Source organism: Pteropus alecto, unplaced genomic scaffold (genome assembly GCF_000325575.1).
Source record: "Pteropus alecto unplaced genomic scaffold, ASM32557v1 scaffold13, whole genome shotgun sequence".
Taxonomy (NCBI): domain Eukaryota; kingdom Metazoa; phylum Chordata; class Mammalia; order Chiroptera; family Pteropodidae; genus Pteropus; species Pteropus alecto.
The window spans coordinates 8,626,086-8,640,963 of NW_006434373.1; the positions used below are offsets into that span (position 1 = coordinate 8,626,086).

A 14,878-nucleotide genomic window follows, 5' to 3' on the forward strand; every position below is an offset into this window, starting at 1 on the left:
TGCTTTCCGCTCACAGAAAGGATAAAAGAGAGACGTGAAATACAAGCAACTTCCTTACTTAACCAACAACCATACTTAACTGCAACGAAGGCTGGGAATTATATTTTTTCTCTGAGTATTCATGTGCCCTTCCCAAACTGTGGTGGGGATGAGGTTTTATAAAAGGAAGAATGAAAAAGAAGAGTAATTATCAGGAACAACTAGAAAAAGCATGCTAAGGCAGTTACAAAGACTTTTGATAATCTCACAGAAGTTCACATGTTCTATAATAAAATAAAATGTATACTTTCTTGTGACTTGAAATTCTGGTCTTTACACTCAGTTTTAGGTCTGTTTACTATGATATGGCTGAAGGTAAGTTTAAATTTTAAATGAACTTTATTATGAGTACTGAATTTATTTAATTCAGCCTCATGAAAACACAGTTTTAAGATTTTTTCTACCTATATATACTATAGATCTTACTGTTAATTCTTACAGTTACCATGAGGTTTTCCTTACCTTTATTCACATGCATTCTAAAGTTTACATTTAATTTATAATAGTTTTCATTTTTGTTTTCTATTGATTTCAATGTAGTATGGCAAAGAGTAAGTAAACATTTTGCATTTTGAAATCTTAAAAAAAAAAATCTTAAATAACAGTCTGAACTCAGATCAGTGTAAATATCTTTGGATCATCCCTGAACTGGAAGCCCCCAGAAACCTGAGTTGACTCTTGGTCCACTTTAGTCTTTATTGTGTAATTGGAAACCTGGTTTAATTTAATGGGCTAGCATGCAACATGGAGTCTTGCACAGTTATTTTCAAAGAGTAGATGCTCAATAAATATTGATTGAATAATTGAATTGGGTCGATCAGAGCTCATCAAAAATTGTGAGTTCTTTGGACCAAAGATAACCTGAATCAGTGTTAGACCATCTTTTTTAGACAAAAAATATGTGATTTTGTTGTTGTTGTTGTTGTTGTTGTTTAATGTGAATAGTAGCCTGTGTAACATAAGTAAATATATAAAAGAATTATACAAAATTGTATCCATTGTAATAAAAGATTTTCCCTTCCTTTTAATAGCATAAAAGATGAGAAGCAACTACAATTGTGCCTAGAAAAATAGTCTCAATAAATAGTAGTCACAGTTAATTACCTGTTATGTTGTTCTTTAGGTCACAGAACAAAGAAGTAATAGGTTTTCCACCAATATGTAGGAAAGCAATTCATAGCTTTCTGACAGTCGTTATTGTACTAGGGATCAAATTCACTGTCATGATGTAGAGAAGAGAATCCAATTTGGAAAATCAAGAAGAGCCTGTTTGAGAAATACTTTCTTCACACAAACTTAGCATACAAAAAGATCCAATAATTACAGAACATCTCCCCAGATTTTGCTCTACTTGTGAAATACCTCAGGGAACTCAGCAAGCTTTTATGGAATCTTAGAGCTGTGAGAGTTTCAGAAGACCTTAATGGTGAATATTTTTAATCCAACTGTTTCTCTGGTATATATTCAGTGGTAATATATTGGGATATTCTGGAACACCCCAACCCCGCCGACAGGACTCCAGAATGTGATAGAAGCAGCATATGGTAACTGTCTCTGATTGATTGATATAAAAATTATTTCCTAATTATTTGGCAATGCTATCCCAGTTTTACTCTTTCAAAAAATAGTTCTACTCATCAATTTTTTCAGCCTGCTTCTCCTAAGTCATTTGTTATTAAATTCATAAACTCATAGTAGTCCCTTTTAACTTCTCAAACTTTATTTAGACTCCAGTTAATCATACTAATTTCTTTAAGTTGTATGACATGATTCTTTTGGCACTTTGAGGCCATAAATATTTAACTTCCTAGTTTCTTAATCTTAATAGAATTTACTTGTTTTACATCTCTTTTTTATTGTACCTAAAAATTGACTGATGTTTCCCAAAAGAGTATCAGATATTGGATGCAAATTTTGGAATTGAAAATCCCTCCTAAATGTTAGAAAACTCTAGCAGTGGGGAAGTTGTTTCTTAGATTTTCATTTTTTGATAACTGATAATCAAGGAGTTAATTTTCTTTAAAATCAGTTTCTTCTGCCAATCCTCAACAATGTAAATCTACATCTATTTGTTTATTATAGTTTGAAATCTCATCCAGTAGAGGCAGTTTTAATTTTTTTAATTAAAATGGAGATTTTAAATATATATTTTTAAATTAGAGTTAAAATTTTTATGTCAATTTTCCTATAGAAATGGAAATAAGCTGAGATGACTTTAATTCATTTACCTAACAAGAGTGAGAGTAGTCAATATTACTTTTCCAAAATCTTCAGTTCACAAATACGATGAAATGCTGACATTTGTTAATTTTGAGTAGGGAGTACACTGAAGTTTATAATATTATTTTTTGTAATAGTTCGTACTATTTTTGCACATAGCATTTTTTCCTAAATAAGATAAAATAAATCGACAGCTCTGCTCAAAATCTTTTGATTTTCTGAGAAAGTAGAAAATTGGGTTATATCTTGATGAAGTGAAACATTTGTCCGTATTGTTTGGTTAGATTGTGGTGGCCAGTGACAAGGCTGTATATTAGTGTAGATGAGAAGTGAATTTAATGAGAGCTTTTAATGTTAGTTTAATTAACAAGTAGAGAAACAAGCAATGAATCAGGTGTGATTTAAGCAGAGTGCTTTCTGTACAAAAAAAATTATTCGAAAATAATGAGTTGTCTAGAAAATGCATAAATTTTCCATTGCACATATGACCCTCCCCATGGCTTGCCACCTAGATTTTAGTGGTTGCCCTTTTTAACAGGCTGTTTATTGCAAGTGCATATTTGTCATATGCCTAGTTTATATTTTTTGAACAACACTTTAAGTAGAACTCCAATAATAAGAACTAAAGGATCTTGAGTTTTCCTTAATGTTTTAGATGCTGCTTTTGAGAATGTAAGGTGGAACTAATTTTGGCTGTGAAGAGTGTTTGGTATTAAACTACTGTTTCCCTCTACCCGTCCCCCCACCTCCCATGTATTTTTAAAAGTTTGCTGATTATAATTGTTAATTTTCCTTTTCAAAATTCACTTTTAACAGAAGACTCTGTTAGATGCTCGAAGAACACACAGCAAGCCAACTCATGCTGGCAGAGGAGGGAGAGGGTCCAATGCTGGGGCCAGGTGCTGGCGGTGGGGACTTCAAGAGGGGAACTAGCAGAGAGACTGCAGTGACACTGCCCTCCCCGGGCGGGTTGAAGCATCTCACTGGTGACGGGTCTGAAAGCACGTGGCTACGTCATGGAAAGCCAGTCTTTTCAATGCAAACTTCAACTCCTCCTCCTCTTCCCTCTAATGCCTGTAACTCACATCCGAGGCTGGGCGAGGAATCCAGAGAGGAGGTTTTCCTCATGCTCACCGTCGCTGGAAACTGGGAGAGTGAGAGGAAGGAGGAAGGGGATCTGTGGCGCTCTCTACCTACTACCGGCCTGACAAGGGAAGGGGGCACCTAGATTTGCATCTTTTCTTCGTGGCGATTGAGAACTGCAAGTTCAATCCAATCCCACTGGTCACTGGCGATTGATTATAAAAAAATCGACACTGGGAGAAGGGAGGCTGTGTCTTCGGCTGTCAGACTCGATATCGGAGGTGGTATTGGTGTGTGAGTGTGTGTGCTGGTGGTTTTTTTTTCTTCTTCTTTTTTTTCCTTTCTTTTTTTTTTTCTTTCTTAAGTTCTAAATTCTAGTTCTCTCCTAGGGGCTACACAATGGCAGTCTTCTCTCAGTGAGATGAATCCTGCTTTGCCTTCTGCAGACCCACCCATCCTCATAGCAATCAAGTAAAAGGCTATGGTTTTCTCTTTGGGGATCTTTTGTGCATTACTGTTCTCCCTGATTAGTTCTGGTCTCAGTTGGGATTTCTTTGCTTTTTTGTTTGGCTTCATGCTGAAAAAGGATTTTTCCCCCAACCCTTTGGTAACAATCCAGTGGTGATCAAGAGGGATAAATCATTCACCCTGGCCGAAAAAAAACAATCACTGAGAAGTCTCAAAGAAATATACCACGTGAGGGGAAAAAACTGGGAGAAGATCCGGAATATTATCGTGTTTCCTATGGTAAAACCGGTGCCCCTCTTCAGGAGAACTGATTTCAAATTATTATTATGCAACCACAAGGATCTCTTCTTTCTCAGGGTGTCTAAGCTGCTGGATTGCTTTTCGCCCAAATCAATGTGGTTTCTTTGGAACATTTTCAGCAAAGGAACGCATATGCTGCAGTGTCTTTGTGGCAAGAGTCTTAAGAAAAACAAGAACCCAACTGGTAAGCAAAACATGCATCATGTTATGTTTTTCCTCATAATAACCTGTCTGTTGCTCATTGAGCTAGATCTGCAGTTCTGCTATGCAGGAAGGCAGGGGAAACAGAAAAGGAACCAGGACAGTGTTGCATATAGAGGTGTTGCATGGATAAACAAGTAACAGCTGGATCGGCGTCTGTGATCCCGAAAACCATTATCATCTCTTGGCTGTGACACAATCCATCACTAGGAGGGAGGAGGAAACTTTTTTAAAAAATGTATTTGGTTGCCGATGTTTGGTGGAATATCGAAGGGCTATGGCTTAAGGTTTTCCCCGAGGCAGATGAAGCTCCGGTAGTTGTCAGGAAAAAGAACCACGAGCTCTCACTTCTGCTGTAGGTTCGAGGACGTAGCTCGGTGCCGAGAACCTGCTCTAGACTTTCTGATTAGCTTGCACAATATTCGCCACCCCATCACCAATACCCAAGTAAAAGAGGCCCGGTCCCTCGCGGCCCCGTTCCTCCGTCAGCCCCCGCCTCCCTCCGCATCTGCTCCGGGTGTCGGAGTATTAACTCGTTCCACCGTCTGCCTCCGACACCTCCTGCCGCTGGGAATACTTGAGCAGGGCTTAAGCCTTGGGGGAACTCCAGACCGATAAAAGCCTAGCCCCTCTAATATACACGATTACCCCCAACCCCTTAAAAAGCAGTATCAAAGCCCTGCGTCTGGGTCTCAAGGGGTGGGATGAACCTGGTTGTGGATCCCTGCTTCAGCATCCCAGTGATCATGCGCCCCCATTCCAAAGGGCTCCAACCAGGAAACTTGCAGTACATTACATAAGAAATGCAAATACAGGTGACTCGGAGAGTTGGGTCCCCGGGGTTCACTTTCCTATATCTCAGTCTGAGGCATTTGGGGCGGCCACGAAGCTGTGGGCCAGCAATCCAGGGAGGCCAGGCCGGAGGGCTGCGTGGTGGCGGCGGCGCGCCAGAGAGAAGGCTGGGCGCAGCCTGTCCCGGAGCCGTGCGCACTGGCACCGGGGGTGTGTGGCGTCACCCGGCTCGATTCAGGCTGGAGAGGAACCTGGGGCCGGGTGTTCGTGTCTGGGGCATTGGGGGGCGGGGGCGGGGGCCGGGCAGTCCTGCAATGGATGCTCCTGACGCTGGCACTGCGGTGTAGTAGATCATGGCTCCCCACGGCGGCCCTGACACGCGGAGCCCCAGCCGTTGGGCAGCAAGTGGCTGCTACCTCTCTGCCTCGAACCTTGCAAATGCAGGGTAGCTGGGGAGGCGTGCTCCGAGGGGGCTGCGCCTGTGGGTGCTCTGTGCTAGTGAAGGAGGAAGAGGTGTGGGTGGGCGGGGATGGAGGCGGTGGGTGTGGAGACTGAGCACCCTGTGCAGCTCCCACGGCTGCCGCAGAAGGGAAGCTGCGAGTTGTTAGACTGTCCAAAAGGGCAGATGCTCTCGTGCTGGGCAGTTGCCCCCAGCTAGGAAGTTTGGGTGGCTGTTGAGGCTCTGGGAGTAGCCTCTGGCTACCCGCGGGCGCAGTGCTGCAGTGGGAGCTGTGCCTCTGTCCTGGAATTCTCATCCCTGTGCTCCAGCTCTACCTCCTGTCTCCCTCTGTTCCTCTCCTCCCCCGCCTCCTTCTCCTCCTCTTCCTCCTTCATCCCCGTCCTTTTACCCTTCTCTCTCAACTGTTCAGCGTTTAGTAACTCTGAAATGATACCACCATTCTTAGCATTACCCAAGGAGAAAACAGCGTTGTCACCTTACCATCCGCATTTCCAATTCAGCTATGAAGTGTACTCCAGCCAGGCATCGAGCTCAACACTTGCTGATGCCTTGATCATACCTAGATCTGCAACACTACTATCTCACAAGTTAATGTGAAGACACTTTTTGCAAGACTTCCCTAAGTGGGACAAGCCAAAGGCTGCAGTTGGGAGGGAAGGGGTTACTCCTTCACACAGTAAAAACAGTGCTTTTTGAGGCCTTGTGTCATCTGAAAAGATTTAGCCCCCTTCTGAGAAAAGAATACTGTAAAATAAATTTTTAAAGGCTCTACCATTTGTCTAGGGACCTTGAAGTCAGTCCCTCCACAATTCTGGAGTGGAAAGTAATTCAGCACAGTACAGTAAGTTTCCTTACTGGCCTTTTTAATTTCTTTTTTTTGTCAACGATTTTACTGGAAACACTAATTTCTCCCAGTACACGATGCAAGATCTTTTTATTACACCTCCCCCGCCTCACCCACTTTCATCTCTCTGGAATAAAGTAGATTTTTTTTTTTCCCAAGGCATTTTGGAAGGTGTCAAACAAATAACCAATTGTTTTTAGAGCAATTTATTTTGCAGTTTATAAATTCTAAAGTATTTGGGTGTGAATTGTTGGGTTAACTCAAAGTGTGCCAACAACATCACCAGCTATTCTAATAGGATAGTTTAGTCTTAGATTGACAGGGGTTAGAGTTCCAACTTGGGAGTTGAAGCATTTTGTAAATTATTTTTAAAATGGGACATTAATGTGTCACATTATTTATCTCGTCTTCTAAAAATTTTGCTTTTTGAGCTTGAATCAAACCCATGCCTACCCATTCCTTTTCAGTGTTGTAGGTGATGGAGTTCCATTCTCCTTCTGCTATTAACATGAAGTCTGAAAGCCTTTGCAAGTTTTTGATTTAGTACAACCAAGAAGTTAACTGGGTAATTAAAATAAAACAAAGACTAAAATCCATTAGACTGTTAAAAAGAAAAAGAACAGATTGACTACTACCTATTATGTTATCTTAAATCTTAAATGAAGACAAGTAACTGGTTTCAAATGAAGAAGCTTGGCAGAATACCACCAAATACTGGGATCATGAATTTGGTGCAAAGATATCTTATTAGATTAATTTCTCTTCCCAATCTTTGCAAGTTATAAAATAATATACTGATTATTGCCAATTCTTTAAATTGTCAACAAGTATAGATAGTTTGGTCAAGGGTTCCTAGGAGGAATTTCAGAACACTGTTATCAAGTTGGTGTGAAAATAAGCAGATAAGACAACCATGAACTTAAGGGCAAAGTTGTTCATTTACTCAAAAGTTATTAATAAGTATTTAAATAAGAGGTGTTAATTAGTTTTTGTAGTTTTTACATAAAACATGAAGAATATATTTGTACAATATATGCTTTTTAAAATAAATTACAGTAGCTTAAAGATTCTGGCTATAAATTTACTATCTTCGTAAAAATGAACAATGTCTCACAATACACCTACCATCAGAAAACACACACATACACTTAAATGTCCTACTTTCCCCTACTTTCCTAGCAGAATAATAGTTATATGTTTAGAATCAATGTTACCTGCTTCAACTTATACTGTATCAGTCATGTAAGGTGACTGTATTTTAGGCAAATCTTTAAATAAGGAATACTAGGTCCAAGGAACTCATTTTGCCTAGAGAAGGGTTTCATAAATTTCTTTAAACCAGTAATGATAGTTTGAACTGGCCAATGCGTATCACAGGCCAGTCTGAGACATAATCTAAGTCTTTGAATTTTAAGTGACATCTGCTAAGGAAAGAAATGTGGTTGGAAAAAAAGAAGCCCACAATAAAGGTAAATACTAAGGTCATGCCATGGATTTCTCTTCAGACACATAATGTACAATAATCAAAGAAAGCCACAGAGCTTCAAATACATACACCCACTCAACCATACACACAAGACCCCCAAACTTCCATAGATTTGATAGCATTTTGGAAAACACAGATTTTAAGATAAATTCTAATTGAAGTTAATTTTATTGAATATTGGTGTTAGTGGCAAGGAGAGTAGGAAGCAGATGCCCTAGACCTACTTCTGCAGAGCATATTTAGAAAATCCCACACGCTTGAGGCCCTGAGTGTTTCCTTTTCTGAACTCAGTCTCCCTCTCTGTCATGTAATTTTGAGATGAAACAAGCAGGGTTTGGTAGAATTCATTGGCACTTTCTATTTCTAACTTGTTTTGGTGTCTTTCAGCTCTACTTTTGCCTTTCACTAAGCAGTTTTAGGTGCCGAAACACCTGGTATGTCACTGTTACTTATTTAAATACGCGTTATTCTTTTAAAGCTACTTCCTTTACATCTAAGGCTGTCATGATGTTTAGAAGTGAGAAAATAGGGAAGTGGGTAAAAGAAAGAGTAAGCATTTTTTATTCCTTCTTCTTCTCAGACTGTCCACTTATCCTGGATTCCTATAGGGCTAGGTGAGCCACAAATGGCCCACAACCCTGAATTCCTAAACACTGAGCATGTATCAGATGGAGACATCAAATTCAGACTGCATGGCTAGAATACCATATAGATATAAGGTTCTTCTTCTAACGTGCTTGTCTTTAGATTGAGATTCCATGTAGTATGAGTTGGCCTTGGATTTCATCTAGGAAGCTTTAATTACTGAAGTGGCAAAATGAGTTTTCCAGAGCAGTGCCACTCCATGAAACCAAAGAATGTTGTTTTAGATAGGGTTCCAAGTATTGACCCGTTAGGAAATTGGATTTTTCTTTTTGGAATTTATATCCAATTTAACAAGTTAACAAATCCAATGCATGATACTCTAGTAATTGTTTTAATGATGATGATGACTTTGGCTGTACCCATTTCCAGCCTGTTCCCATCTTAGACAGCATCCATAACTGAGAACATTCGTTCAAATGACGCATTGCTTTCAAAAGGTGCTAAAGCTAATTCTATACTATATTTCACTTTTCCCACATGGAACCATTCCTTTAAAAGTATTCAAACCCAGTCTTCCATATTTTAGCAACACAAACATTGGGGACATTTATGAAGTGTTGTTATACATACAGTAACAAGAACAACAAAAGTTTTCACTCCTTTGCATATTTTGGCATTGTAACTCATTCAATAGACTCATAAGCTTTCTATAAATACTGTGTAGATGTCTCAAAATGGAAGCATTTATTCAAAATAGTTTTCGCGCCTTAAGGGGAAACAGTTGGTGTACTTGAAGCAATGCATCATGCCTATATTATTAATAAAACTTTTAAGCCCATGTTAGTACCATCTCCAGGAGGGACTGTGGGTGAGGGAAATACCTACTGACATCTACCCGCTCTGCACCATAGTCTGTGTGGTGTTCCTTAGGTTTTTAGTTTGTATATCATACCAGATTTAGCTGAACCTGAGCATTATAAGGCAGGGAATTTTCTGAGGGAGACTTCTCAGTTCCTTCATATGGCCTTAGAGATATACTAATGTTTTTGCTCTTCTACCCTTTAAAGGACCAAATACGTCATGATTTTTTCCTACATATTTCTCTAGTTACTTACAAACTAATTTTCTGCTCGGTAGGAATTTAAAAGGTAGGATGATGAAGGCAAGGGAAGTTGAAAAGAGGAATTCTTAGAGCCTTCTTAATCATGAAGATGAAAAGGAGGCACAATGCAGACTCGTTTTGTAGGGAACACTTAAGTTTTTGTGGATCGAATCTGCTAACACCATCTAAGAAAGTCATCCAGCACTATTGCCTTTATCATTGTACACTGGCAAAAACTCTGGTATGACAGTTTTAAATACATTTTTATTAAATGAATTAATAGTGAAAAATGGGGTTCTCTGAGAAAGTTAACTTCTCCCCTTCGAGCACTCTCAGCCTTTAAATAGCAAATGTTAGGGTGCCATTAGGTTCCTTCTGTGAGAGCCCTTCATTTTCTTTTCTAGTCTTTAATTTTCTTCTCTTTAAAAAGGAAGACGTTCTACAAAAACAGTTGAGTGTTCTTTTCTTTTATGAACTCATTTCTCTGGAGATGGTAACTGGGACCCTTCCTTGTGCCATGTTTTTGTTCTTGAGGGACAGTACCTAAAAAGCCTCTAGTTACAGTTGCTTTGAAAGGAGGTGCTCCCTCCCCTCAATGTCTTGATTTTTCCAGTTTTAAAGCAGTCATCCTCAAAAGTGGTAGCTCCCTCCACTTCCCACAACCAAAATGCTCTATTTAGCTTCCTCCTTTCCGGAGCCACTGTCAAAGGTGGAGGGCTCCGGGCTGCGTCGGGCAGGAGGCGCGGAGTTTGTGTTAGGGACGAGGTCTGGCAGAATGCTGGGCTTGGGGCAGAGCCCCCGCTTCCTAGAGCGGCTGTCATAATTTGTCTTCTGCAAACCGAGAGCCGGCCACCTCTGCAGCTCCGATCTCCTTCCAGGAGTCAGGTCCCTAGGTGACCTGGCCAAAGCCGGGTTCAGAGTCCGCCTAACTGGATCCTGAAGAAAGGGGACCACCAAGGCGAGGCGCGGTCTTCCTTTGAGTATGACCCGCAGCCGGAGCACCCGGGACTGGCCACCACGAACGCTACGGGCCCCGGAGAGCCGGGGGATACACGGCGCATTGCGGCGGAAGCGGCCAGTCTGAGCCGCCATAGCGCGAGAAGTTTTTGTTGCTACAGAGATGACCTCTGACCTTGGGGGTCCTCTGGGAAGGGCTCAGCAGCGGGCGCAGCAGTTGCTATGGAAACCACGTGGCTGGGGGCCGCGGTGCTGGCGCGACCCCGCGCGCGGACCCGGCCCCTGGGTCCCTGACGCTGCGCAGGTTTAAGGTCCACATGGCTGACGTCCACGGCAGGGCGCCCTCGTGCGCCGCAGGGCCGAAGGGCTGCAGAAGAGTTTGGTGCCGGTCTACAGGTGGCCGCCTGCATCTGCTTGCCCTCCGATATGCTACAGGACTTAGAAGAAAAGGTACTGGGCTGAAGGCAGGATCTGGCTTGCTGGTGATCGTGCCCAAGCTTAGGTCTGGGAGAGGACGAGCGAGCAAGTGTGGTCTCAGTTTCCCTACTAGCTACTCCTGGAAGACCAGCGCTGGCTGCTGAAGTTCTTTGGGCCTCTGTATTAAGAGCTTTGATTACAATAATCTCAGGTCGGCCCCAGCTCTTATGTTCTACGCTTTTGTAGTTTTCCACCCAATCTCACTCTAAATTGTAATCTAAAATCAATCAGAGATAAAGGACCCCTTTAGGTATCATGAACAATCTGCTCCTTTTAGAGGTGTGGCAACTACTTCACAGTGGAAGAAGTGACTGTTCCAAGAGCTAGTTTCGAATTGTAGACATAAACAACAGAAGCTTTGAACCTTGGAAGAAGAAACGGGTGATTTTTGTCCTGGTGACACCACCAAGAGTTCTTCATGCAGTTTATAGAATTGTGTGGTTGGCGATGAAACATGGCATTCCATTATATCCATTATTCCCTAGATGTCTTTTCCCATCTCTAAACATGTTGGGGGGAGGAGTCTATCTACACTGGCTTGTTTTCCCTTCTATCACCTTTGGGCTATCCGGAGGAAAAAAATTACAAGCGTTTTGAATCTTTTAAAAAAAATCATTGTAAATTTAGAAATTGAAAGAGACTATTTTGAGAGCATGACGATGCAAAACTCACTAGTTTATAAGACAACAGCTGGATCCAAATTGTGTTTCTGGCAGATGGAATCGATTAAGGTTACCTGCATAGGCAGCTTTAAACTTTTAGAAGCTTATTCATTGGCCTTGTTTCCAAATAGCCTTTCACTCTGTTAAGAATTACCTCCCTGAAGTTTGTATTTCGAAGAGATGGCCTAGAGAGGAATGAGTAGAACATTTACATTGTAAGTCCACAGGGAAAGAATGCAAGTTCCTCCAAGAAGGGTTTTTGTTTCCTAAATCCAGAATTTAACAATACCTACAAGCCTTTGTAAATGGCTAGGGGAAGGTATTGAAATTGGTAAAGCAGATAGATGGGCTTTGAATTGCTTTTAGAGCTGCATTTCCGTTCTTGTAAAGACTGGATTTGTAAGACAAGGAGAATTGTTTTTAATTCCTCAAAGAATTGGATTGCAACCTGTATGACATCAAAGGACTAAAGCACCCATCCAACTACATTATTTTCTATTTGCTTCTTTAGAGGGTGGAGAAGATCTTCAACTAAGATAGAAATCAAAAGACGCCTGTGTTTTAGATTTAGAGCTATTTGTCTTTGGAATGCTTTTCTTTCCCTCTGGCTATATAGTTTCATTTAGCCCAGAGGAGAAGGCCTAAAATGTGTTCCTGTCGGGCTCTGAATATCACCTTTAAATTTGGCCAACTTCTAACCAAAGAACTACTTAAAAAAAAAAATCCTTTCAAATATCTTGTTAGGTTTTAACTGGGCCAAATAGTAAATATTCCTGACATCACAGAATAACTTGTTGGACACAAGATGTGTCCCTGAAGAAGGTGCAAAGATACCACCCTCCCAAGATCCAACGCCACTTCCAAAGATAGCCGAAAGAAAGAAAGAGACATTTCCCTGAGAGCTGGCAACAGTCACTAGGACACTAGCTGCAAATGGAGTGCATCCTCGCACTTCTTTCTAGCCATATCTAGCTCCAAATGGAGTGAAGCTCACATTTTTGTCTGGCCATATTTTGGGGGCCCGTAACCTGAAGGTTGTCAAGCCAAGTTCTAGGGACACAAAACGTGGCAAACGAGGCAGCAGCTGTTCCTGGGAGAAAAAGGATCAATAACCAATAGGTCCTGGAAAGGAAGATACAATGTGAAATTTTACCTTCCTCTCTCAACTGGGCACTACCCGCAGAGATCCAGGAGAGCTGACTCTGGTAAGAATTCTCAAACTTTGCTCACTTCTGCCAGTTTTTTCAGGATCCCATCTGCAGGCTTTGGAACAAGGAGTGTTTAGAGAGTGTAGCTCCTGTATCTACCAGAATTTGGTAAGGTTTTTCATTGATTTTAGTTTAATTTCCCCTTGACTGTTTGAAGGTTTACTGGAGAATCCCTCCGAGTCCTGTCAACCCTGAGAGGGGCCCATATGGGGGTGTCTGTAAGGCGACTAACTTGGTGGACTTTTGTTTATGGTTTTATAGCCTCTTCAGAGTGGAAAGGCAGTTCAGATAGAGGACTGAGGTAAAGGAGGATGGAGGGACGTAGTAGAAGTCACGTCGGTCTTATAGTCTTTGTTTTAGGTAACTCTTATGTCCTTAATTTTTCTTTAGCCTTTTGCCGTTAATCTTTTAATGAAGCTATTTTGGAATCTTTAAGCCTTTTGGAGGCGTCTGTGTCAATTAAAATAGGTATCCCAGTCTGTTCATTTGATTTGGGAACCGTTACTTTTAAGTGCACTTATTAAATGACCGATTTTGTCAAAATGAAACGTTCCACATAATGATCATTGTAATCCTAGGTTGTCTATAATGTAAGAGTTTTCGTTTTTGTAGTTATCTACAGCTGCCAGGACCAGAGTTTTCATATATAAAATAAGCAGATGGCAAGCTTAGTTCTTTGAAACTTGAGAATCCTATTTCTTTAGCTAAGCCTTGGGTCTCTTGGAGCCAAATTAATACCTATGAAGGATGTGCTGCTGGGTTGAGGGTTTTGTGGTGTTTTATAGTGTACCTCATTGCATGGAATCTTTCTTGATGTTCGTGGGTGACCTAGTGTTGATCTAACTTATTCTGTGACCAATTTATTGCAGTACAGTAGTCTTAGAGTTAGGTGGCTAGCACTCTAACAGCTTTTAAGGCTCAACCCCACGCCTACCAATATTGTGGCTTTGGCTTCTGAGATTCTCATTAGCAATAGATCTATTATCCCTTTTCATGAGAAGATTTCTTTATAGTGGCAGATGCCCTATTGGCATCTCATAGTTCGACTTGTACCTTCTTAGATTTTGATGTGCTGTTGGTCGGAAAAGTCTGAATTTCTTCTCTTTATTTCCCCAAATTCTCCAGCTGTTTATGCTGTGGACTTACCTTGAGACTTTATGAATCCCTTAACAGCTGCCATCTTGCTTTCTTTAGATTGAGGGGTACCCATTATTTTCCCTTGAACTAATTCTCCCTAATTCAACCAAACTGAATTTCTGGCTGCTTGTGAACAGTCCGAGACTTGGAAGGACCTCCAGAGGATGCTTACTTTATAGATGAAGTTAGCCACAAACCCAACTGTGATGGCACACTAAGCCTCACCATGGAAATCGAGAGTATCTCACACCCCAGTTTTCCACCTGGAAAGATTAGGACAGATAAACTTGAAGAGTTCCGAACACAAAATAAGCTGAGGTTGATCTGAGAGAAGCTTACTGGAGGTCCCTAAGGGGCCCAAAGAGGCAGCTAACCAAAAGGGCCCTGTGAGTACCTTCACCTGAATCTAGGAGCCATCCCCAGAACCTTCAGTAATTGTCCAGGTCTCATCTCATTGCCAGAACTGTCAATTGACAAAACGAAACAGTTTAGTAACAAGTTCCATGTTCTTTATTAAGGGGAAAACAGTCTATGGAATGGGGGAGTATAGTGCCTCAGAAGCTGTGGAGCACTCTTTGTGAGAGATTTTGGGCAAGAATGAGTTTTATAGAGTACATTAGAAGAGGCAACATGATTGGTTAGGAGGTCAGGATTTCCTTATAAGACTAGCAGGTCCTATTTTCTAGAGTAGGGTAAAGCCAGCTAAAGCTGAATTGGGGGATTGTAGTTGGTGGCTGTTAGGTTACCTTGACAGATGTCTCCTGTTAAGTACAGGGTGACTTAGGTTTAGATTTGTGACATGGGCCAGGCCACTGGGGTGGCCTCCATTTTGTGGGTCCATTAGTTACGAATTAACT

The 14,878-nt window shown here is 41.2% G+C and overlaps 1 protein-coding gene across 5 annotated transcripts in view; it reads left to right on the forward strand.

Moving 5' to 3' along the window:
- Nucleotides 1-3,332: 3,332 nt before the first annotated feature.
- FGF14 (fibroblast growth factor 14) overlaps nt 3,333-14,878 on the forward strand; it is a 565,286-nt gene continuing 553,740 nt past the window's right edge. Inside the window, exons 1-2 of one of the 5 annotated variants that reach the window (XM_025044986.1) lie at nt 3,333-3,636; nt 4,167-4,294. In XM_025044986.1, the coding sequence (XP_024900754.1) occupies nt 4,204-4,294 (91 nt within the window). In that variant the 5' untranslated portion in view covers nt 3,333-3,636; nt 4,167-4,203. Of the gene's footprint in view, nt 3,637-3,734; nt 4,295-14,878 lie in introns of those variants that run through there. The other 4 variants (XM_025044987.1, XM_025044988.1, XM_025044985.1 and 1 more) reach the window with 4 other exon arrangements.